Genomic DNA, 22590 nt, shown 5'->3' on the forward strand with positions numbered 1-22590 from the left:
GGAGATGAACTCCCCTCCTCCCCAGGCTGTAGGAGAGGCCAGCTGAAGAGCAGAGAAGTGCAGTGACCCATTCAGCAGCTGAAACTGTCTGCCAGTGCACATGGAGAGGTGTTTAATGGTATCTCAGAAGCATGTTTTATTTGTTTGGAATTCACTTTGAAGGACTACATATTCCAATGTTTTCAGGTCAATGTACCTTTTGAAATGCTAATCAGGTGGAATTGGCCTTTACCACAAGCAGATATTTGTATATCAAAGAGATTCCTTGCACACTTTGTCAATCTGAACCCAGTTTAGATTACATTGATGCATTATTTTTAATGCTGATTCCTGCTAAAATCTTCTTTTCTATGTCATTAACCCTCTAATTATTTTTAGCCTAGTGTTAGTTAGCCGTTACCAGGCTCAGCACTGCTCAGGGAAGTGAGTATTATTCATCCCAATGCTTCATTACCCCTCTATTTTTGTGTGCAGGCATCACAAAGCCCATGTAAGAAATAAAAGTGGCAATACTGAGCGCTGGAAAACTGCTCAGAGCTGAGATTTCCCTCCTCACACTTCCTGTGGAGGGTGTGCTGAGGCTCTCAAAGCCCCCAGAGGGATCTCAGTGTTCCTCCACACCTTACCCTGCACAGGTTGCTGCGAGCAGGATGCAGAAGCTCTCATGGATGAGCAGGGACTGCAGAGCAGCTGGTTGGCTCTGCTGCAGCCCTTGGGCCCAGGCACTTGAGTGACAGAGAAGACACTGAGCTGGCATTTCTTCCAGCACTTGTCCTTCCCTGCTAATGCAGCCAACTGGCCGAGATGACCTTCAGCTGGGAGTCTCTGAATGGAAGTAATTTCATGATTAAACAAAACTAGACTTGGGGGAAGTTTGAACAGTCTGCTACAGAGCACGGTTTTATTCCTTGGTTTGCTCCACTGCTGAAGAGATAAGCCACCAAAAGCCAGGAATAAAGAACATCAAAGGTTCTAGGTGACAGAAACAGTAAACTCCAGATTTCACAGCAGATGCAGCAATGAATCCTCCATTGGGAAAGTTTTGTGTAGAGCTGAATCAGTTTGTCAGAACTGCTGACGGTAAAATTTAGCCATATTTATCCACTTCCATTGTTTATCCAACCCTGTAAAAATGAATGGCACATAAAAGTCCTAATCTGAATAAAACCAATCTGTAAACAAGGCACAGGCACAAATTCACTGAATATGAATGGATTGCAACAAGTGACTGTGTCTGCTCTGTTTATTGCCATCTGCCATCTGTTTGGAGCAATCGATACCCATCCGCAGAGCCCTGAAGTAACAGGCTTTGTAGCACTCACATTTTCTCCAAATACTGCTTATTTTAGCCTGGAAACATTTGTCTCTCCCTCCCACCACAGGTGATCAGCGAGTTTGAAGCCTCTCCCGACTCATTTTCCTACAGAATCCCCAACCTGAGCCGGAACCGCCAGTACAGCGTGTGGGTGGTGGCCGTGACGGCTGCGGGGAGAGGCAACAGCAGCGAGATCATCACCGTGGAGCCACTGGCCAAAGGTACAGGGACAGCTGCCCACAGCCAGCCAGGCTTCTGCTGCCTAATTACTGCTGCTAATTACTGCCAGAATTGGCTGGTGTGGCCTCGCTGAGGGTGGGATTTGTCAGGAGCTGCCTCGCGAAAAGCGAGGTGACAACTCGCGGTAATTGCTCCAGGTTTTGCTGGAGTCAGCAGAGAGGGGATGACGTGCTCCTCCAGGGGTAACTCATCCAGCCTGCCTTAGAAGGGAATAGATTGCTTTTTGGAGCCATTTTTATCTTCACTTGTTGGGAATAGATTGCTTTTTTGGAGCCATTTTTATCTTCACTTGTTGGGTGCAGGGGGTTTGCAGATGATGCCTCTCCCCCTCTGAATATATTTCTTTTCCTTGCTGTACAAGGTAACTTCTTAATCATTCCTTTCCTCAGTAATATCTCTTGTGTACTCCACAAGTACCATCTACTGTATAAAATGGTCTGATTAACATATCTAAACTCTGAACAATTGTTCTCTACTTGCATTAGCTTTGAAGTTTGCTGCTTCTATTTCAGATATGATGAAAGGATAATGTGCCTGAAATCTTGAATATTTATTTCCAGCTGTATTAGTTGTTCTATTAAAAGATATTGCTGGGGCCTGTGAATTCTGCCTTTTGAGATGTGATGCTTGCAACATTAGAGCACCTTGGCTTGGAAATGGAGGCCTAACATTTTGAGCAGCAAAGTGAGAAGAGACCCTTCCCACTCAATCTCTACATGGGGTCTTCAAATTGATTTTTTTTTTTACTACTCAACTTGGTACCATTACAGCCTGTGCCAGGATGGGCAGAGAAATGCACAGATCCCCAGAGCTGCAAAATTAGATACATTTAATTGGCTTTACAGTTTTACAAGCCTGCTAAGTCTTCACTTGGGTGTTTAATGATGTAAAGATGTAAAATAAAGTGTCTAGTGCATTATGATGACAGGTTCTTTCTGAAAAGGCTTTGCTGAACTTCAGCCTAGTGCCACCAACATGAAAGTGCTTTCTGCATGGAAGAGCAAACTCCATCACCATGGGAAATCTCCCTGTTCATACCTGTCTAGCTGGCAGATCACCACATTAATGCTGGTAGATTAACAGCAGAGCTCTTACCCTGGGCTGCACCAAAAGCAGTTTAACACAGGGTTGAGGGAGGGGATTCTGTGCCCCCTCAGGTGATTTCTCACCTGCAGAGCTGCCCCAGCCCAGGGAGGAGCTGGAGCTGCTGCAGAGAGCCCAGAGGAGGCTCCAGGATGAGCAGAGGGATGGAGCAGCTCTGCTGGCAGGAAAGGCTGGCACAGCTGGCATTGCTCACCTGCACAGGAGAAGCTTTGGGCTGAGCTCAGGGCGGCCTTGCAGGGCCTGGAGGAGCCCCAGGAAAGCTGGAGAGAGACAATGGCCAGGGGATGCAGGGACAGCACACAGGGAATGGCCCCAAACAGAAAGACTGTAGGGTTAGGTGGGATATTGGGGAAAGATTCAGCCCTAGGAGGGTGAGCAGGGGCTGGGATGGAATTCCCAGAGCAGCTGTGGCTGCCCCTGGATCCTTGGCAGCGCCCAAGGCCAGGTTGGACACTGGGGCTTGGAGCAGCCTGGGACAGTGGCCCATGGCAGAGGTCGCACTGGATGATCTTTAACCTTCCTTCCAACCCATCCCTTCTAGGATTCAGTGATTATGGTGGATGGTGGATGGTGATTTTGGAGTTTACTCTTTGAACACATGACAGTTTCCCAGTGTGGAGAAGCTGCAAAGAGAGTTGTTCAGATCTGAAAATTCTGGAGCTTTTCCATTGTAGCATAAGTGCACCCTTCATTGTGGACATCAGTGAGACCAAAGCTGAGATCCCAAAAGGGGGATGAGGAGTGTCAAGGACACCAGTGAAGGAAGATCATGAGCAAACAACTCAGGAAAAAAGGCAAAGGTTTCAGTGTATCCCTCGTTTGCTGTCACCTGTGTGTAATCAACGTGCGGTGACGAAAAGAAAAAAGCAAACAAAACAAGTATAAAAATAGATGCTCAAATAAGGGCAAAAATTATTAGACATGGTGCAATCCTAATAGATTGAGGCTGCAGGCAAACCCTGCACAAAATGCACTAGAAGTTCTCTTCTGCCATGCCCTATGCATTTTTAAAAGAGGGAAATGTTCAAAGATGAACACCAAGAGGGAAATGTTCAAAGATTAACACAGATCAATTCAGGCTTTGCAGGCACCAATATTCATGACCTCAAGTTATGAGGAATTGCAGTGTGCAATTGCTCTCTGTTTGCCAAAAATTGAGAAGTTGCAACTTGACCCACATGGACTTAAACTGATCCAGCTTACCAGAATTAATTCTGCTCCTCTGAAGCTTATATAACATAATCCATGATGACAAATAAGTCATGGAACTTAAAAATAACTTTTATGAAAAGGCAAGATGACTTAAAAGAAAAAATAATTAATTACTTCAATATAGACAGGTCAATCTGAAGAAGACTTTATTTCAAAGGACAGAAGAATGCATCCAGTCAACCTTAGAGTTCGTAGTGATACTCCAATATAAAGTCAGCATTAGATGATGCTCAGGAAAAGCCTCTTACATGCACTTAGGACTGTAAAAGTAATGAATAATCCATTTGTGGAGGCTTTGATGGGCACTAGGAATACTGATAGATAGCAATTTTATGAACTTTGGATGTACCTAGGTTAGAAATTATTGTGTCACATACAAAATTTCCTTTATGAATGCATCTCAGGGCTTTTTAGGGAGCTGGGAGAAAGTGGTGATCAGTGCTGAGGGCAGTGCACAATGAGGAAGGATGGGCAGAGCTCAAAGCCTCAAAGACCTTTTTCACCCCACACTATATCTGTAGCAAACAGCACATCCCAGGGTTAGAAGCCGTTAAATCATGATTTTGCCTTAACTTCCCAATGCAAAACCATCCTGTGGGCAATTATTTTGTAGTTGTTTGCTTCCTTTTTTTGCTCCTCTTACTGCACAGTAACTGTCCAAGTAATGATACCATCATGACAGCTAATAAGAGTTAACTTAGAATTGAATTATGTCAACTTAATTATAACCCCTTTAAGAACTCCTCTGAGAACAATGAGAATGTCTAGATAGGGGTTTGATGTGAAATGGATAGTCCAATTTACATGAAAGCTTAATTCAAGTTAGCATTTCTTTCTTTCTTTAGTGTCTTCATTTCTCAGAACAGATTGTTATTCTCTGTAATTAACTGACAGAAATAATAAAAAAAAATCCCCAACAAACAGAAAATAATCATGGCAATGAAAGTTCAGCCTCCACATAAGCAAGCTGTGCTCCTGCCCCTCAAATTACTCTTCACTGGTGACATGAAAGAAGTGGGTTTAGCCTTTCAAGTATACTCAGAAGACAAAAAGCCTTGCACGCACTTGTCCCTCTGATTTACTGGCCATGACTGATGGGGAATGGCATTTGCTGCCAGTGTGACAAGAACACATCCAGACCCCTGGCAATCTGATCCTCTGGGGACAATGCTCTGACTTTTGAGTTTCCCCTGGTTTTCTGAGCTACCTGAGCATGAATTCTGAACAGATTTCCCCCTTAGTCTGCATTGCTTTGTGTGTTTAATGGTTTTAAGTAACATTTACTTATGTAAATGTGGGGTTCACATGACAGGACACACTGTTCTGTTTCTTTGATCAGACTGAAGTGCAGGGGATGTTAGAAACAGAACCATGGAATGGGTTGGGTTGGAAGGACCCTTAAAAATCATCCAGTGCCACCCCTGCCATGGCAGAGACACCTCCCACTGTCCCAGGCTGCTCCAAGCCCCAGTGTCCAACCTGGCCTTGGGCACTGCCAGGGATCCAGGGGTGGAATTCCATGCCAGCCCTGCCCACCCTGCCAGGGAACAATTCCTTATTCCCAAGATCCCACCCAGCCCTGCCCTCTGGCGCTGGGAGCCATTCCCAGCTGGGTTTGCACAGGGATCACCTTCCAGGGGTGGCTCTTCCAGGAGGAACCTGGACACAGGGAGTGAGTCCTGAGGATTGGAATTAAATTCACAAGGGGAAGGCAGAGGGAATCAGACCAGGAATAATGAAATCTGGATTTGGGTTGGGAGAGGAACTTAAAACTCATCCCATCCCACCCCTGCCATGGCAGGGACACCTCCCACTGTCCCAGGCTGCTCCAAGCCCCAGTGTCCAACCTGGCCTTGGGCACTGCCAGGGATCCTGCACCTGTGCCAGGGCCTGCCCACCCTCTTCTGTGAGAAATTAAATGAAGGAATCTCCTGACCCAGGGTATTCACTGGTGGAGCTTTTATTTTTTTTTTTAAGCTGAACTGCAGTGAAATGTCAAAGCTCTCGTTCAGTTTCCTTCTGAAGTTCACCTTTAAGCCACAGTTCTGTCCTCTGGAGGAAGAAAAACCCACGTGTGTTACATCCTCCTACCAAGAATTTCTGCCCATTTCTATTTCTGTGGCAGTAAATGCAGGTTAGAGAATTTGTAATTTAAACAAGCAAACATGCAGAAAACTGCATTATCATAAGAGAGTGCACTGTTCTGTGAAGGAACCTCTTTATCTTCAATTAATAATTGGGTGGTTTGTAAAAATAATAGGAACAGACACAGCCCTAATCCAGTGCCATGCCATCAAATGTAAGGCTGGAGGGAGGTGTGTAGGCATGTGGGTAGCTTTGATAATAAAGAAGTAAACCCTGCAGCTTATCCATATGATTCCAAAAATACCCATGGCTCAAAAGAAAGAGGTCTGTGAGATCCCAGGCTTTCTTACCTCATGAATGCCTGCTAGAATTTCAAACCTATTGCTCTGAGGTGGATTTCACTTGACATTTATTTTGTTTCTAGTTTTCTTTGTGCACCTTTTAGCAGTCTCAGGACATCATTTGAAGTTCAGCTATAAAGAAAATTGGTCTTGAAAAATTTCCTGCTGTTTTACCATTTCTTTTAAAAGCACTCAGTACATGGAAGGAATGAGAAAATCCATAGAAAGCTGTGGATGCTTTCACAGAAATAGTGCACTGTGCTTTTCTGATGATTTTCTGAGTCATGATCTATCATCTTACCAGTGGCTTAGGCTCCTGTGAGATTTATGTTACTTCCACCCATCTCAGTAAAATGAGGGATACAGGATATTGAAAACCAGGAGCTACAGCATTAATGTTGCACTTTCAACATCTGATCTTAAGGAAGAATTCACGCTGAAATAACCATTAAAAACAAAGGGATAACACAAAATTTTTGCTGACAGTGGTGCCATGCCACGCTGAAGGCTTCAGCAGGATTCCTGTGTTCCACATGTTTTGTCCTGCAGGACCTGACAGCAGTTTGGAGTAGCTGGATGTTTCAAGAAACACTGGAAATGTGGGGAGGCCACGGAGAAAATGATTAATAGTAAATTTTAAATGAGTTTTCAGATTTCATGTGGCAGAGGGAATTTTGTACAGGACAGGAATCTGAGCAGTGCAGATGCTCACAGATGCTGACAGCATCTCCTGCTGCTTTTCAGAGATGGCATGAGGGCCACGAGGCGCCTCCTGCAGCAAAACCTGGCACCACTGAAGACAAATGTGACTTATTACACCAACTTCAGCAGAGTCAGCATTTCTCTCTGTGTCTCTGGCTGCTCTGAGCATTTTTCTGTTTGAGTTACTTTGGTTAACTAGCCCATGGTGTGGTGGGTTTACCCAGGCTGGGTGCCAGACACCCACCAGAACTTCTCTATCACTCTCCTCTACAGCTGGACAGGGAAGGAGAAATACAACAAAAGTTCATGAGTTGAGATGAGGACAGAGAGAGATCACTCAAAAAATACCATCACAGGCAAAACAAACTGAAATTGGAGATATTGAGTTTACTACCAACAAAATCAGAGCACGATAACAGGAAGAAAAATAAATCTTAAAAGCACATTTCCCACATCCCTCCCTCCATCCCAGCTCTATCTCCTCCTCCCCATCAGAGCTTCTCTATCACTCTCCTCTGCAGGTGGACAGGGGAAGGGAAATATAACAAGATTCATGAGTTGAGATGAAGACAGAGAGAGACCACTCAAAAAATACCTTCACAGGCAAAATAGACTCAAATTTGAGATATTAATTGAATTTATTACCAACAAAATCAGAGCACGATAATGGGAAGAAAAATAAATCTTAAAAACACCTTCCCCACACCCCTCCCTCCTTCCCAGCTCTATCTCCTCCTCCCCAGCAGCACAAGAAGATAGGTTTGGGGTCACAGGCAGCTCATCATGTCTGCTGGACATGGGGGAAGCTTCTGGCAAGCTGTGACCTCCCCACTACCAAAACCTGGCCCTACAAACCCAACACAGATGGCTTCTGGGAGTACAGCCCTGTGCAAGGCTTTTCCAGAAAATGTTACCTTAGGATATCAGGTTATCTAGAAAATGTTATCTTAGTTATTTTAGATCAGGTGGAAAACCAACCTGATCCATGAGAGTTTCTGACTGCCCAGAGCACCAGCCACAGCTCTGTCCTGAAAGGGTTAAACCTCAGAGCTCTGCAAGGAGGGAGCCAGGCATCTCCAGCTGCTGTTCAGCCAGGACAGGGCATGTTGGGAAAGTAGTTCTGGCCAATTACCCAACCTTCACTTTGTCTGTTACCTAAATCTTCAACTTGTGTTTTAGTTAAAATTTTGACCAGAGGGAAAATAAAAAACTCTTGATTAAAAAAAAAAAAACCCTTGAGAAGCTTGGCCTTCAACAGTGCATGAAGAGAACACAGGCAACACAGTCCAAATTGATTGTATAATCTGTGAAATCTTTTCTTTTTGTGAATATCTCAAGTCCCATTGCAGCCTACTCAAGTAATTTTGCTTAATTTTTCAAGGCCTGTTCTTTTATGCATGAATCTTTTTCCAGATTAACTGTCCCAGTTATATTTGATGCTGGGTCTCATTTTCATGTTTTCCTAATTGGTGCAAAATGGATTATTAAGTATAAGTTCTGATCTGTGTGCACGATTGAAGTAGATCAGGACAAAATGCAAGTATTTTGTCTATCTGTATTCAGTATGTGCTTTTAAAATATGTCATTTAGAGACCAGCAGAAAGTGTATTTCTATCAGGCGTCATTCTTGAGGAATAACAAATGAAGTTCTAACATAATCTATAAACTGAAAATACACAAATGATATTTTTATATATATTTAGGTGATCTGAGAGCTGATAAAAGCTGATTTTAGTTTGTTCACATTTGTGGATTTCAGATAGATTCTACAATGTACTAATATTCATTAAGGTTTATTTTGCTTAATATCAAAATTGTTGTAGAAGAGGTGTATCAATAATTTAGTTTTTATGAGACACCTGTCTACTGTGGACAATTCTTGCTGGAAGTGTTGAGAGAAGCATCCCTTGGACATAATTTTCATCCATAATTTCTACTCCAAAATATATAAAAGTTAGTAAAGATGATGGGTTTGCTCTCTTTTTCTACAAAGACTCTTCAATGCCATGTCTCATCTCTCTTTTAATTACTTGTCTTCCAGGTACTGAAACTGATGTTTTGCTTGAATAAATAGCTAATATTACAAGTTACAAGGAATTAGTACCCTAAAACCATCATTTTTAGATTGGTTTGGCTTTCCCCCTTTAATTGTGGGTGTCTCTATATCCCTTCCAAGGGCTGTAGGAATGGACACTGTGGTGGTGTTCACAGGGGTCCCAGGGCAAGAGAAGAGATGAGAATCTTGGCACCATGTTTCAGAAGGCTGATTTATTATTTTATGATATATATTAAAGAAAATGATATATTATAACTATACTAAAAGAATAGAAGAAAGGATTTCATCAGAAGGCTTGAAAGGAATAGAAAGGAAGGAATGATAATAAAATCTTGTGACTGACCAGAGAGTCCAAGATAGCCGGACGGTGATTGGCCATTAATTAAAAACAACCACATGAACCGACCAGAGATGCACCTGTTGCATTCTACAGCAGCAGATAATCATTGTTTACATTTCATTTCTTAGACCTCTCAGCTTCTCAGGAGAAAAAATCCTAAGGAAAGGATTTTTCATAAAACACGTCCATGACAGGACACCTCACTCCAGTCTCTTGCTGTCTCCCCCCAGCTCCTGCCAGGATTCTGACGTTCAGTGGGACGGTGACAACGCCCTGGATGAAGGACATTGTCCTCCCCTGCAAAGCTGTGGGGGACCCTGCTCCAACAGTCAAGTGGATGAAGGATAGGTAACCAGCAACTAAATGTGCAGCTCAGATAAATCCCATTTCCTTAAAATCCTGAGGGTTGTGGGGAGGCTGATCCTGGGGCACTGGCAGAAGGAGAAGGACTGGTGGTGGTGATTTGCACTTGGTCACAGTAGATGAGGACTTCAGAAATTCCTGTGGTCATTACAGGGCATCAAAGGGACAAAAAATAATGAAGAAGGGCTATAGGTAAACATTCAAAATGTAAAACTTAGGAGTGCTTTTGTTTTATCCTCAGGCAGTCAGGAAGGTTTTATTCTGAGAGGGCAAAGTGCCTGATACAGTGATTTGTGCTGAGGTGGGCAGTAAATGTCTTGCACATATTTAATTTTCCATTATTCTGTTCTCAGCTTTAGTTTCCCAGTCTGACAGAGCCACTTTGGAAACACACATGGACAATAATTTTCATCCAAGCACTGTGTAAGCAGGGAAACTGCAGTGCTATGAAACCATCTTGTGCATTGATATAAATACCTGTGATTTCATACGGATGAACTTCATAGCCAGGAACTGCCTATACCCTCATTTCAGCATTTTTATGAAATAACAAGTTAAGGAAGGAGTGAATTTCTGTCTTCACTACACTGGGTCCGGGGAAAAAGTGTGTTTTTAAGCAAATGATAGATATTTCCCAACAGAAAATTCTCCTTTGCTGCCATATTGAAGGGACGCACCTCACCCCACACCTTTTCCTCTCTTTCCACTCTTAGCTGCTTCAAGAAAAAAGAACCCACTTGTGATTAATTTTGATTGTAACTTCTTTAATGTATGCACTTTGTTTCCTGTGAGGCAGTAACGGGACACCCAGTCTAGTGATGATTGATGGGCGAAGGAGCATCTTCAGCAACGGCAGCTTTGTCATCAGGACTGTGAAGGCAGAGGACTCTGGCTACTACAGCTGTGTGGCCAGCAACAACTGGGGCTCAGATGAAATCATTTTGAATTTGCAGGTACAAGGTAAGGCTGTTGGATCCACCTCAGAATCGTTACCATGTGTTTAAAGGTGTGTCTGTTTGAAATGCAAGATATTCGTATTGGTGTGTATTAGTGCAAATCTAATTCTTCCAAATTCATACATAAGTCATTCTGATTCAGCCATGGGAATTTTATGATCTAGAAAATGGTGCTTTAGGTGAAACAATTCACACACTCAGTTAAGTCTCTATGTGAGTTTTTGTAAGATTGACAATGGTGTGTTTGCATTCAGTTATCTTCTAGTTCTTCACACAGAAGGTATCAGCTTCTGCCTTCTCCTTACAAATACCACATGTATCATTTTAATATTACAAAATTCAGAAAGACCTAAATGAAGGCCTTTCATTTAGCTCCTGAAAAGCTATCAGCAGAAATTTGCCTCTGTACTGAGACCTTGCACAAAAACTTCATTATGCAGGCACAGAATTTTAATATGAGGTGAAAATGAGCAAGCATTGGAAATGAAACATCAGTTAATGCATTTCTGCAGCTACATTTTATATTCATGTTGAAAAGTACAAAGTGCATCCAGGATGGTGTTGATATGTACAAAAGCAGGGATAATATAAGAATATAAACCAAGAGTAAAGTGAAGCAGAGCCTGTGTATTCACATATGAAGAATTCCCTGTGCAGATTTCCTTGCTCACTTACACTAAAGCAGATCCTACAAGTGCTTCAATTTACTGCAAATTTTTGTACCAGAGGGAACCATCACTCTCCTGGATGTGAAATTTAGGCTTCAAGTGCAAACACATGAGAGCGCAGAGAGGTTGTTTCCACTGCAGTCCCCCTCTCTCCCTGCCTAAACCACTCCACTAAGCCTTGGAACAAACCTCACGGCAGATATTGGCATATATCAGCTTCCCTACTATCCAACAGAAACTAAAGATGCTCTTCTGTGATGTTTGAAGCATGACCACAACAGGAAGTAGGGAGAAAAAACACCATCAAATGGAAACCTTCCATTTATATTTCACTAAGTACTTCTATAATTGCATATATTTGCTGTTATTGAACTGCAGCAACTAAAAGCAAATCAATATTGCTTCCCTAAGGGACAGACAAAGAGTGGCTTTTAATATGTGGGACCACCATTTTTTGTAGATAGGGTGAAGCTGTGATGAAAGCTTTTGCAATAAATCTTTCCCAGTGTAGTGTGTGCACTCTCTCCCCATGGACTCAGCAAAGTCACTCAGAATAACAGAACAAATCCATCTCACAAAGGGAATTTTCCTTTAGAGTATAAACTGTCTCTTTTGTTTTCTTCAGCCCTGTTTGGCCCTGTGAGGGCAAAAAAAATCAACTTCTCTTTGAAGTAATCCATAGCTGGAAAGCAGCAGATTCTGCCTTACATCAGCACCCATTATTCTGCAGTCTGATGGCTTGAACATGAATGCAGTGGCGAGCTTTCCCTGGAGTTTCACTCTGCAGGAAAAGCTGTCCCTTAATCACAGGCAAAGCAGGCAATGTTCTCTGGCAGCAGAAAGCTGGACACAGCAGGGCAATCTGGATTTCTGTCCTGCCTGGTCATGGGACTGTGTCAGGACAAGGGCAGCTCCTGCCAGCACAGGTCACAGGCACCACCACCCTCTCTGTCCCAGCCAGGGGAGCTGTGGTCATCCTGTTGTCTCTCCTCCCCAGATTTTCATCCCATTTTTGCTGCTGCTTCTTGATCCTTTGCAAGCATGGACACTGTCCATACCTCACTCCTTATTCTTGAGGCAGCAAAGCTCAATTTTCTCCACTTTTCTGACAGTATAATGTTCCCAGTCCATTTCCAGTCCCAGCTCCCTGTGTCAATTCCTCGTCCCAGTTTTCCCTATCCCACGCAACTTGTTGGATGTGACAGGGCTCCTTCTCTGCCCTTTAATGCTGGAAGAAATTCCTCCTGTAAGGGTGCTGAGGGCCTGGCACAGGGTGCCCAGAGAAGTTGTGGATGCCCCTGGATCTCTGGAAGTCTCCAAGGCCAGGTTGGGCAGGGCTTGGACCAGTCTGGGACAGCGGAAGGTGTCCCTGCCCATGGCAGTGGATTGGAATGAGATGATCTTTAAGGTCTTTTCCAACCCAAACCATTCCATGATTTTCCCTCCAAAGGAAGCTGGGAACTGGGAAGTGGATGAGAGTTTAAGCCCCTGAGAGTTTAAACCCCTGTTTTATTTCTGCACTCAGTCAGCAGCTGATCCTTGGAACCCTGATCTTCCATCCCCCATAATGTTTTTGGGGAGCAGCAGAGCTGAAGTGCTTCCAGTCTTTGCTGACAGGGTAGGGAATCCTTTATACCAAAAGCCACAGTGGTTTGGAAGAGGACTGGATCTGCCTCCAGTCACAAATCTATCTATGATATCTAATTAGCTCTCACATTTGCACTGGCAGAAGCCCCTGATTCGCACCTTTTTTCATTTTGCCATAATAGCCTGCACACAGAGAAATGAGTGGGGCATCATTTGCAGCAGCACATGTTTCCTGTCACTAAAATTTTATCTTCTCCCCAAAACAGATATCAAAAAAAAAAGAAAATTAATGGCTGGGGAGCTCATGTGCCATTGAGGGCTAATGGGACAGATGCAAAAAAATTCAGAGAAAAACAAAGGTTAGGAATTGAAAGACAAAATTGTGCATAAAATTAAATAAAAAAATGAGAGCTTGTCTGTTCTCGTCTTAACCAAGGATGTCAGCTAAACAGACACTTTGACAGAAATCATTTGCATTTTTTGCAACTCAAAGCAGCTATTTGATAAATGACTCTTAGAAGTGATTAACATCGTGTCAAACCATTTGATTGCATTTTCTATTTTTAACTGTTTTCCATTTTTAACTATTTTCCCATCTAGTTCCACCAGACCAGCCAAGACTCACTGTATCCAAAACTACATCTTCCTCTATCACTCTTTCCTGGATACCTGGAGACAATGGGGGCAGTTCTATCCGAGGTAATGTAATTCAGGTTAATTGCTGCTTCTTACTAAATTATCATATGTTGATAGGATTAGTATAAAATTATGAATGGCTCAAAAAAAAAAGGAAAAAGAAAGAAAAACAAGACAATCTGTATTGCTGTCAACCCTTAATGTGCACTATCATGGTTATAACAGCTTTCAGTAAATTGCAGTTTGTCTTTGTGGTGGTTTATTCACACATTTAATCACTTTCTCCTCAGCTGTTATGACAGTTGCTCTATCTGATTTTCCAAATGTGTAATCTCTAACCACTCATTTTGGAGGGTGCAGGTTCATCATCTGTTTGTTACTGATTGAAGGGTCCTTAGAAATATCCATCCTTTTCTTTTCCCCTTGAAGCCATCATAAAAAATTGTACTTAAGCTGTTATCAGAGTGGGCAAAATGCATTGCCTGGCATCTTTCAGTCAGGGGAGAGCTGTATCTTTCCCTGCACATGGGATTTTTTTCAGTTTTATTAGGTCATTAAAATGCCTCCTTGGGTTCCCTGATGAATTTGTGATACCCTTGCCATCCGCGCTTTCCCTCCAGGTTATATCCTGCAGTACTCAGAGGATAACAGTGAGCAGTGGGGCAGTTTCCCCATCAGCCCCAGTGAGAGATCCTACAGGCTGGAAACCCTGAAATGTGGCACCTGGTACAAGTTCACCCTGACTGCCCAGAACGGGGTGGGGCCGGGGCGCATCAGCGAGATCATCGAGGCCAAGACGCTCGGCAAAGGTCAGTTGGTTCTGCTGTCAATGCAGGGCACCAGCAAAGGAAGAGATGATGAGAAGGACTCCATGTTCTCAGATGGCTAATTTATTACTTTATAATACTATATTATATTAAAGAAGACTGTACTATACTAAAGAATACAGAAAAGATACTCAATGCTAGAAAATAATAATGAATACTCGTGACTCTCTCCAGAGTCTTGACACAGTTTGGCCCTGGTTGGCCAATGAGTCAAAACAACTCACAGCAGAAACCAATCAGAAGGCTAATTTATTATTTTATGATACTATGTTTTTATTAAAGAATACAGAAAAGATACTTACTTAATGCTAAAAAGATAATAATGAATACTTGTGACTCTTTCCAGAGTCCCAACACAGCTTGGCCCCAATTGGCCAGTGAGTAAAAACAACTCACAGCAGAATCCAATGAAACAATCACCTGTGGGTAAACAATCTCTAAACACATTCCACATGAGCACAACACAGGAGAAGCAAATGAGATAAGAATTGTTTTCCTTTTCTCTGAGGCTTCTTGCTGCCTTTCAGCTGCCCAGGAGACAAACCCTGGGCAAAGGAATCATGTTCAGGAAATGTGAATGCCACATGGTTCCATCCCCTTTGCCCTCCTAATGCTGCTGCACTCTGCTGGAGATCCTGGGTTGATGAGAAAACAGGCCTGGATATTTTAATATTTCTGGCTTTGGAAACATTTACATGGGCTGTGACAAAAAAGGCTGTGGCTGTGAGACTTGAAGCCCACACAGGCTAATGTTCTGTCATTTTTTCTCTAATAATTTTTTTCTAAGATGGGTTGGCAGATATTTGGTAAGAGGGTGTCTCCACTGTCACAGACTATAGCAATTCCATTTCATTATTTCATTGCCACGAGGAAATTGGCTCTTCTCTTCTTATGAAAATTCAGGGGGTTGTTTATCTGTGTGTTGAAGGAAGACAGGGAGTATATTTATGTATAAAGGAAATGGAGCCAGTGTCTGATTTCTGCTCCAAGCCAGTATTGCAGGAGTGTGCAAGCAGCATCCTCTGAACCAGATAAGTGTCAAAAGTAAAGGAAAAGTTTGCGTCAAGTTCTGCAAGACAAAACAAACCATATTTTTTAAATGGATGTTTGGATATTTTTTTCCATATACTGGTTTTAAAATCTGGGTTTGTGAGTCTGACACAAAGAGGGAAAAAAGATTTAAGAAGGAGGAGGGGGGAAGCTGAATATATAGATGCTGAATTTAAGACAGAATCGAGGTTGCCCTAGAAATTATTCTCTAGATTTTCTATTTTGAGAGGTTTTATGTGCAATATTAAAGCATTTTATCTGGAATATCCCCCTGCCTCTAGAGCCACAGTTCTCCAAGGAGCAAGAGCTCTTTGCCAGCATCAACACCACGCGGGTGAGGCTGAACCTGATCGGCTGGAACGACGGCGGCTGCCCCATCACCTCCTTCACCCTGGAGTACCGGCCCTTTGGCACCACGGTCTGGACCACGGCCCAGAGGACATCCCTGTCCAAGTCCTACATCCTCTATGACCTCCAGGAGGCCACCTGGTACGAGCTGCAAATGAGGGTGTGCAACAGTGCTGGCTGTGCAGAGAAACAAGCCAAATTTGCCACGCTCAATTATGACGGCAGTAAGTATTTCCTTTAATTTACGCCTCAGATGCTGTTTTACTTGGGTTTCATATGTGATTTTTTTTCTTTTTGCTCATATTCTATTTTTTCCTCAAAAAAAGGAAAAAGATTTTTTAAAAAATCCTTCTATTTTTTCTTCTATTTTTTCCTCAAAAACCACATTTTGAATCTACCAGCCATGCTGTCAGAGAGGTTAAAGTCTCAAAGATGTAAAATAGCTCCTGATTTCCTGACAGTAGGCTGTCAGGCAGAAAAGAGGAATTGTTTATTTGTCCTCACCTCGGAAAAACTCCAAAGTCAATCAGCCATGAGACACATAATCACAGGACATTAAAAGTCATTAGTTCCAGTGGTTACAGGGGCCTTTCCTAGTATTTCATGCATCTTTTCCATGAAATTTTAGTCTTCCATGGAATTTGTTCCTGCAGCCATTCACGGGGGTGTCTGGTTTAATTGCTATTCCCTGTGACACGGCCCAAAACTCATTATGGGACACATTGGAGCAGCCAAGCAGGTTGTCCTCTGGGAAAGCCTCTGGATAACATCCTCCAAGGGCAGAGCAATGGCAGTGCAACCATCCCTGCTCACAGGCAGGGAACAGTGAAACTAATGGCCATGACAGATGGCTCTGTCATGCCCAGCAGCAGGACAAAGATGTGAGGGAGTTGTTGTTTTATCCCACCCTTCTGCCAGGGGTTCTGCCCACCCTGCAAAACCCAGGACACCAGGGCAGGAGCAAACATGCCAGATTGTCACTGAGTGCAGCTCAGGTGCTGCCAGGCTGGGTGAGAGGGCTGCTGGCTCCACAGTGGGGAAGGGCAGCGTTCCTGGCAAAAAGGCAGCACAGATGGCTCCAGATGGCAGCTCTGGATTGCTCCAGTGGGAATTGCCAGAGCTTTTCTGGAGACTTCCAGTGTAAAACCTTGCTGAGTTGCCAGGGGTGTTGTGCTGCGTTGTGCAACCACTTGGCAGCATCTGTGGTGTTAAATTAAGCTACAGCACTGGTGAGCAAGTTCAAACAGGAGCTGATGGTTGTGACAGCACCAAATTGGTAATTGTTTGTGACTCTGTGTTGGTAACAGGCCTCCACATGAACATCACCACTCATGTACAGCTCAGGGGTCATTCCCAGGCTGAAATGTGGGATTTGACTTAGGCAAGTTTAAACCTCAGCACCTGACACATCCTCTGCTGCTGTACCAGCCTTTGTGCTGGGTACCCAGCAGCTCTTGCAGATAATTAATCACCCTTTGGAAAACCATCATCTTTGGTAAGCTACCACACAAGTCCACATATTATTTCAGACAGCCTGGAAAATTAAGAGAGAGATCTTCAGCACTCCAGAGGCCCACAGGAAACCAGGATCTGAGCAGTTACTACACATATGGTCCAGGTTTTTCCAGGCATGTGAAGGACTTGTTTTACTGAGAAGTGTAGCTGTTATCAATAATAATGCTTTCAAGTATTATGAGTTAATTTCTTCTCATTTTACTTAACCTATGGTGGTTTTGTTTTGTTTTCCAATATCTTTCCACAGGCAGCATCCAACTTTCAGTTGTTCCATTATCATCACTTCTATTTGATTGAGGCAAACAGTCTTAAGCCATACCTTAAAATGAATTTATATCAAAATGGAGATCCAGAGCCTTCAATTTCCACTTAGCACTCCAATCAAAACTGTTCTTACAGTGATCTGATGTGAAATGTTGTCAGGCTCTGCTCTTTGATTGGGTGATGATACTTACTCTGCTGTGACCTGCACACCCTTTGATTTTTTATGTTGCAATATAGCATCTTTAAAAGGGATAAAATGAAACAGTAAAAAATATTTGCAGCAATAAATTTCTTGGGCCACTGCTTCTGGTCAGCTAGAAAATTTCCCATTTGTGATATTGCTGATTTTGTTTGTGAAGTGTGCTTTGCCAGGACTGAATTGTGCCTTAGAGAGGCAGAGCAAGCTCAAATACTGACCCTGAGGTTATGAGAGGAAAACAGGGATGGAAAAGCAAATTTCAGTTTTCAGATTTTCTACATTTGCTAGATTTGACTCAGAACTGAAATTATAAACTGATGATGATGATGATGATTATCATTCTTACAAGTAATTGATACAGAAATTTTTGCTTCCATAGACTGGGAATTTTTGTTTGCAGAAAAAAACCTGTGGAAATTTCTTGGCCAGCCCCACTTTTGAGTTCCATCCCTGCCTCTACCTTTGATTCACCCTGTGATGAGAGATTAGCCCCTTCCAGCTTGCAGGGGCCACAGCTGCCCCTCAGATAAAGCAGATACAAGAGTAGCACTTTGAAGATTAGATAATGCAGCGTATGAAAGTTCTGGGATGCCAAACGCTAAGAACAAGCTTAGAAGCTTTAGGAGCTTTAAGATAAAGCCTTTGTAAAGTTTGCAGAAATCCCAGAGTTACGTGGTTTTGGGTCACTTTGCTGTGTGTGGGAGGAATATCATGGCTCAGCATCCTCCCCCTCAAATCTCCCCCTGTGCTGAATCAGGTCAGAGGGTTAATGACAAACCTACGTGCAGCTTTTTGCTCTCTGTTCATGGGCATTTCAGCACAATTTCCAGCTTACAGGTTGGCTGACCTGCCTGCCCCTTGTTTTTTCAGAAGCACACGATCCATAAGGAGATATTTTTAGCCCTGTGCAGCTGCAGTTGTGGAGAGCTGCAAAGGAGCTTCCCAGCTCAGGGATCAGCTCCTGGGTAGCCCTGGCATTAAATCGGATCAGCTCTAAACTCTGCTAATTGACTCTGACCCTCCCAGGCACTCCCTGCCCTGAAGGACACACTCCTGAGTTCACAGGGTGCAGTGGGAGATGCTGCTACCAAGGGGAAAAAGGGGTCAGAGATATTCAGATTGCAATTTCCGTGAGGCACCAATCAGGCTAACAAAGGGTGATGGTGAACCGAACTGGAAAACAAAACAAACCCTCCTCATTTGTCTGGGACTGAGTCCTGAAAAAAGCTTTGACCCTTAATGACAGCAAACGTTGAAATGGTGTATTCTCCCTTTCTTCCAGGATTAATTTTTGGTAATTTCTAACGCAATTGCTGAAAAGCAACAAAGGGGTGATGTGAAAACGTGCAGTATGACTTTTTAATTAAGCTCCAACTGCCTGTTTGCAATGTTATAAGGTTTACATTTGCCTAGAGAGAGGTATGGATAGTGATAATCACATATCTAAACACTTCAGGTTTAAGTGAAATAAGGGCCACTTATGGTTTGATTTTCATCAAAGACATAATTTTAGGTAATCTGGAACCTAATGGTCTCTGTGACTGTAATTCAGAGAAAACTTTGGCCCTTTAGTATCCAGGAGGGTTTAGGAGGATGTGGAGACAGTTATTAGTATTACCTCCAGGAGCTTGAAGTTCTTTCCATTTCTTCATCTAATAATTTTATTTGCCTTTAAAGTAGTACAAAGTGTGCATCTCAGGGCAAGATGAAAATATCCTGCTGTGTGTTCAAGAAACAGAAAATTAGAAAAAAAAAAAAAGAAAGAAAATTATGGAGAAGAACTGCAATGGAACATTAGAAAAATATTCCAAATGCAATTGTAAGAAAACAAATTTTCCAAAGTACCTAATATAGGTTTGGATGGTTGTAGCTTTTCTTTTTATCTTTGTCCCTTTAGGGAGCTGCTCCTCTCTTTATATGAAGCTGAAATAGCTCTTCTGAAAAAAACAGGACTTGGGATTCTACATTTTCACTGTGGTTATGGCACTCACACTGTACTGCATCAGATCTCAGTTTTTATTCTGATACTGTATAGCACATGATGAGATATAACCATATCACTTAATGCAGCAATTAAAATGTAAAAAAGGATGTGCCTGTTTTCTCTCTCACCCTCCTTTCCTTTTAGCAAGTAAGTAGCCACTTTTATGTTTCAGTAGCTGGTTAAAATTTAATAGCTTCCATCCAAAGTCATCACAGTTCACAATACTTACGTGTTTCTACGCATTTCAAGGAAATCTGCATTTTATAGCTTCATTTGTGGTTGCATTCAGCAGTTTAATAGTAATCAGGAAATGAGTGAGAAGTCTTCCATGACTAAACAGCCTTCCACAGAAGGTGCTGCATTCTTCTCACGTCCCTTAGAGGTAAAGAAGAAAAGAATTGAAAAGTTCAAGTATTATATATCACCAGGAAGCCAGGTATATTCAAAATGCAAATATGTCCCAGAATGAAAAAGTGAGCTGCCTGCCAGTAGCTGGTAGATTCATTTCCCTTGTTTCCCTCTCAAAATTTGATTGTTTCTATCCAGCATTACTCTCCTGTTTTACTGATGAGTATAATGTCAGACAGTCTTTAGCAGATTAGTATCAGGTTGGCTGTCTGAATTTCAGATCACTATCACTGCTGCACCCTCAGAACTGATAGCAGAATGTTTCTGTGCAAAGGATTAATCTGATGTATGTGGCACAAAATGAGCTTTGTCAAATGGGTTCCTTGCACAGCAAAGCCCAGCAGAAATGTCACAGCAGTGCTATTTCCCCATAATAAGGAATAATAGACATTAGGGAGGAATTCTGAGCTCTCTTACAGCTTTTTAATAATTTAATAGGACTCAAAATTAATCATAGTACTTGACTGCATATCAGGCATGGTTTTCCTTAATCAATGAGTGCAATTCTTTTGGATTTCTGATAATCTCTGCAGCCAGTCCCTCATTACCATGAGCCTGGTTATGCGTTTGTGGCCATTAGACATACAAATGTAGCCTCCACTCCAAACAGAAAAATCCAGCTGAGGGTTCTGCCAGCACCTGAAGCAACAAAATGCTTTATTCCCTGAGAAGTCAATATTTTGTCCTGGTTAAGAGGCCTCTAATGCCATGCCCCTGTTTGCAGGTACAATCCCTCCTCTCATCAAGTCGGTTGTGCAGAGTGAGGAAGGGCTGGGGACCAACGAAGGGCTGAAGATGCTGGTGACCATCTCCTGCATCTTGGTGGGGGTCTTGCTGCTCTTTGTGATGCTGCTGATCGTCAGGAGGAGGAGGAGGGAGCAGAGGCTGAAGAGGCTGCGAGGTAAGGGGGTGTCTGTGGAACTTTTCTCTACCAGAACATGAAAACAGGAGTGGGGCTGCACGTGACCAAAGTGTGCAATCCCCAGCTGGGATCATTTTCCTGCACTACAGAACAGTGTGTGTGTGTTTTCTGTAGAAATTCCTTCTTTTTATTTTGGTCAGAAGTTTCTAAAAAAAGTATTAATATGTACATTTTTATTATTTTTCATGGGGGAAAGGAAGATATTTCTCATTGGTTCGCTTTCCTTTTTTTGTTGTTCGTTTGCTTCCCTCAATGAGCTTAAAGTAGATTTTTTTTTTGAAGGATGAAATCAGATGTTCTGAAGACAAGGGAATCTCAACATTCCAGCAGATGCTAACCATTATTTCCAAATAATAAAATGAAAGTAGTCAGATTTTAGTAGGATAGAACCCACAACCAGATATTCTCAGATTTGTTACCACATTTTCCCCATGATTTTTTATAATAGAACTTACACAACACTTCATTGTTCACTGGCTTTTCATTGTTACTGATCTGTATTTTCCTCTAATCCTTATTCAGATTCAGTTGTTTGTTATGTGAATAAGATTTAGATCTGTGAATTCATTCAGCTTTATCATTTTTCTAGCAAAAACCCCTGGCTGAGCCACAGCCAAGTTTTTGACCCTTGCAGTCTGACACTGCTGCCCTGTAGCTTTTGCATTGGCAAAAGGTATTTTGGGCATTTCCTGAAGGTATTCAGGAAAATCCTTTCAAATCCAAACCTGAATAATTAGTAAAACAATTTATCATCTGCAAAAAATAAGCCTAATCTCTTCAAGGAGCCACCAAATAGATTAGTTATTTGTATTTTAACCAAAATGTGATCATGGTACCTATTAAAAACAGGGCCAACACTATGTTTTCCTTCTGACCTTCCTACTTCTCTCTCTTTTGGGTCTAATTTTGTTCTTGGTAACAATATTTTGGAGTTTAAAAAAAGACAGAGGGCATGGACAAATTCATATATAAAGAAGGACAACCAACCTTATGGTTCATACACAGCCCTGGAAATCAGGACATCTGGATGCTTTAGCTTGTATAATCACTTTTTCTTCAAAACTTTATAAGCCATTTACCTTCCCAGTTTTGGGTTTTTTAATTTAAAAAAGTGTGGTAAAGAAAAAGAAAGTGTTATCTTCTTAGAAATGCTGTGGAATTCCATCCAGTAATGAGCAGGACATCTCAAGCCCTTTGGCTCTAGAAAGTGACGTTTCTGCACATTATTTTTTCATGGTTAATTTACAAATATTCATAGAATCTTGATTTACAGTCCCTTGAGGAAGGATGATGATCACTGACCAGGATGGCTTTTGCATAAAATAAAAATTTTCAGAACTATTTCCTCTCAGAAATGAGGAATTTAGAAAAATATCAGAGCTTCACTTAAACACAGGCAGTGGAAAAGATGTTATCAGTACTTTCGATAAAAGAAATCAGTATTTAAGTACCATTTCTGTAGAAGTTG

The 22590-nt window shown here is 42.3% G+C and overlaps 1 protein-coding gene across 2 annotated transcripts in view; it reads left to right on the forward strand.

Moving 5' to 3' along the window:
• Positions 1–22590, forward strand: part of DSCAM (DS cell adhesion molecule) — a 467981-nt gene that overhangs the window by 399974 nt on the left and 45417 nt on the right. Inside the window, exons 21-27 of one of the 2 annotated variants that reach the window (XM_054290027.1) lie at positions 1383–1536; positions 9626–9743; positions 10555–10718; positions 13570–13668; positions 14226–14414; positions 15764–16054; positions 20925–21101. In XM_054290027.1, the coding sequence (XP_054146002.1) occupies positions 1383–1536; positions 9626–9743; positions 10555–10718; positions 13570–13668; positions 14226–14414; positions 15764–16054; positions 20925–21101 (1192 nt within the window). Of the gene's footprint in view, positions 1–1382; positions 1537–9625; positions 9744–10550; positions 10719–13569; positions 13669–14225; positions 14415–15763; positions 16055–20924; positions 21102–22590 lie in introns of those variants that run through there. The other variant, XM_054290028.1, reaches the window with a different exon arrangement.

The sequence above is a fragment of the Melozone crissalis genome, unplaced genomic scaffold, assembly GCF_028551555.1.
Source record: "Melozone crissalis strain CALT ecotype California unplaced genomic scaffold, PUWL_Pcris_2 ptg000075l_1, whole genome shotgun sequence".
Lineage (NCBI taxonomy): Eukaryota > Metazoa > Chordata > Aves > Passeriformes > Passerellidae > Melozone > Melozone crissalis.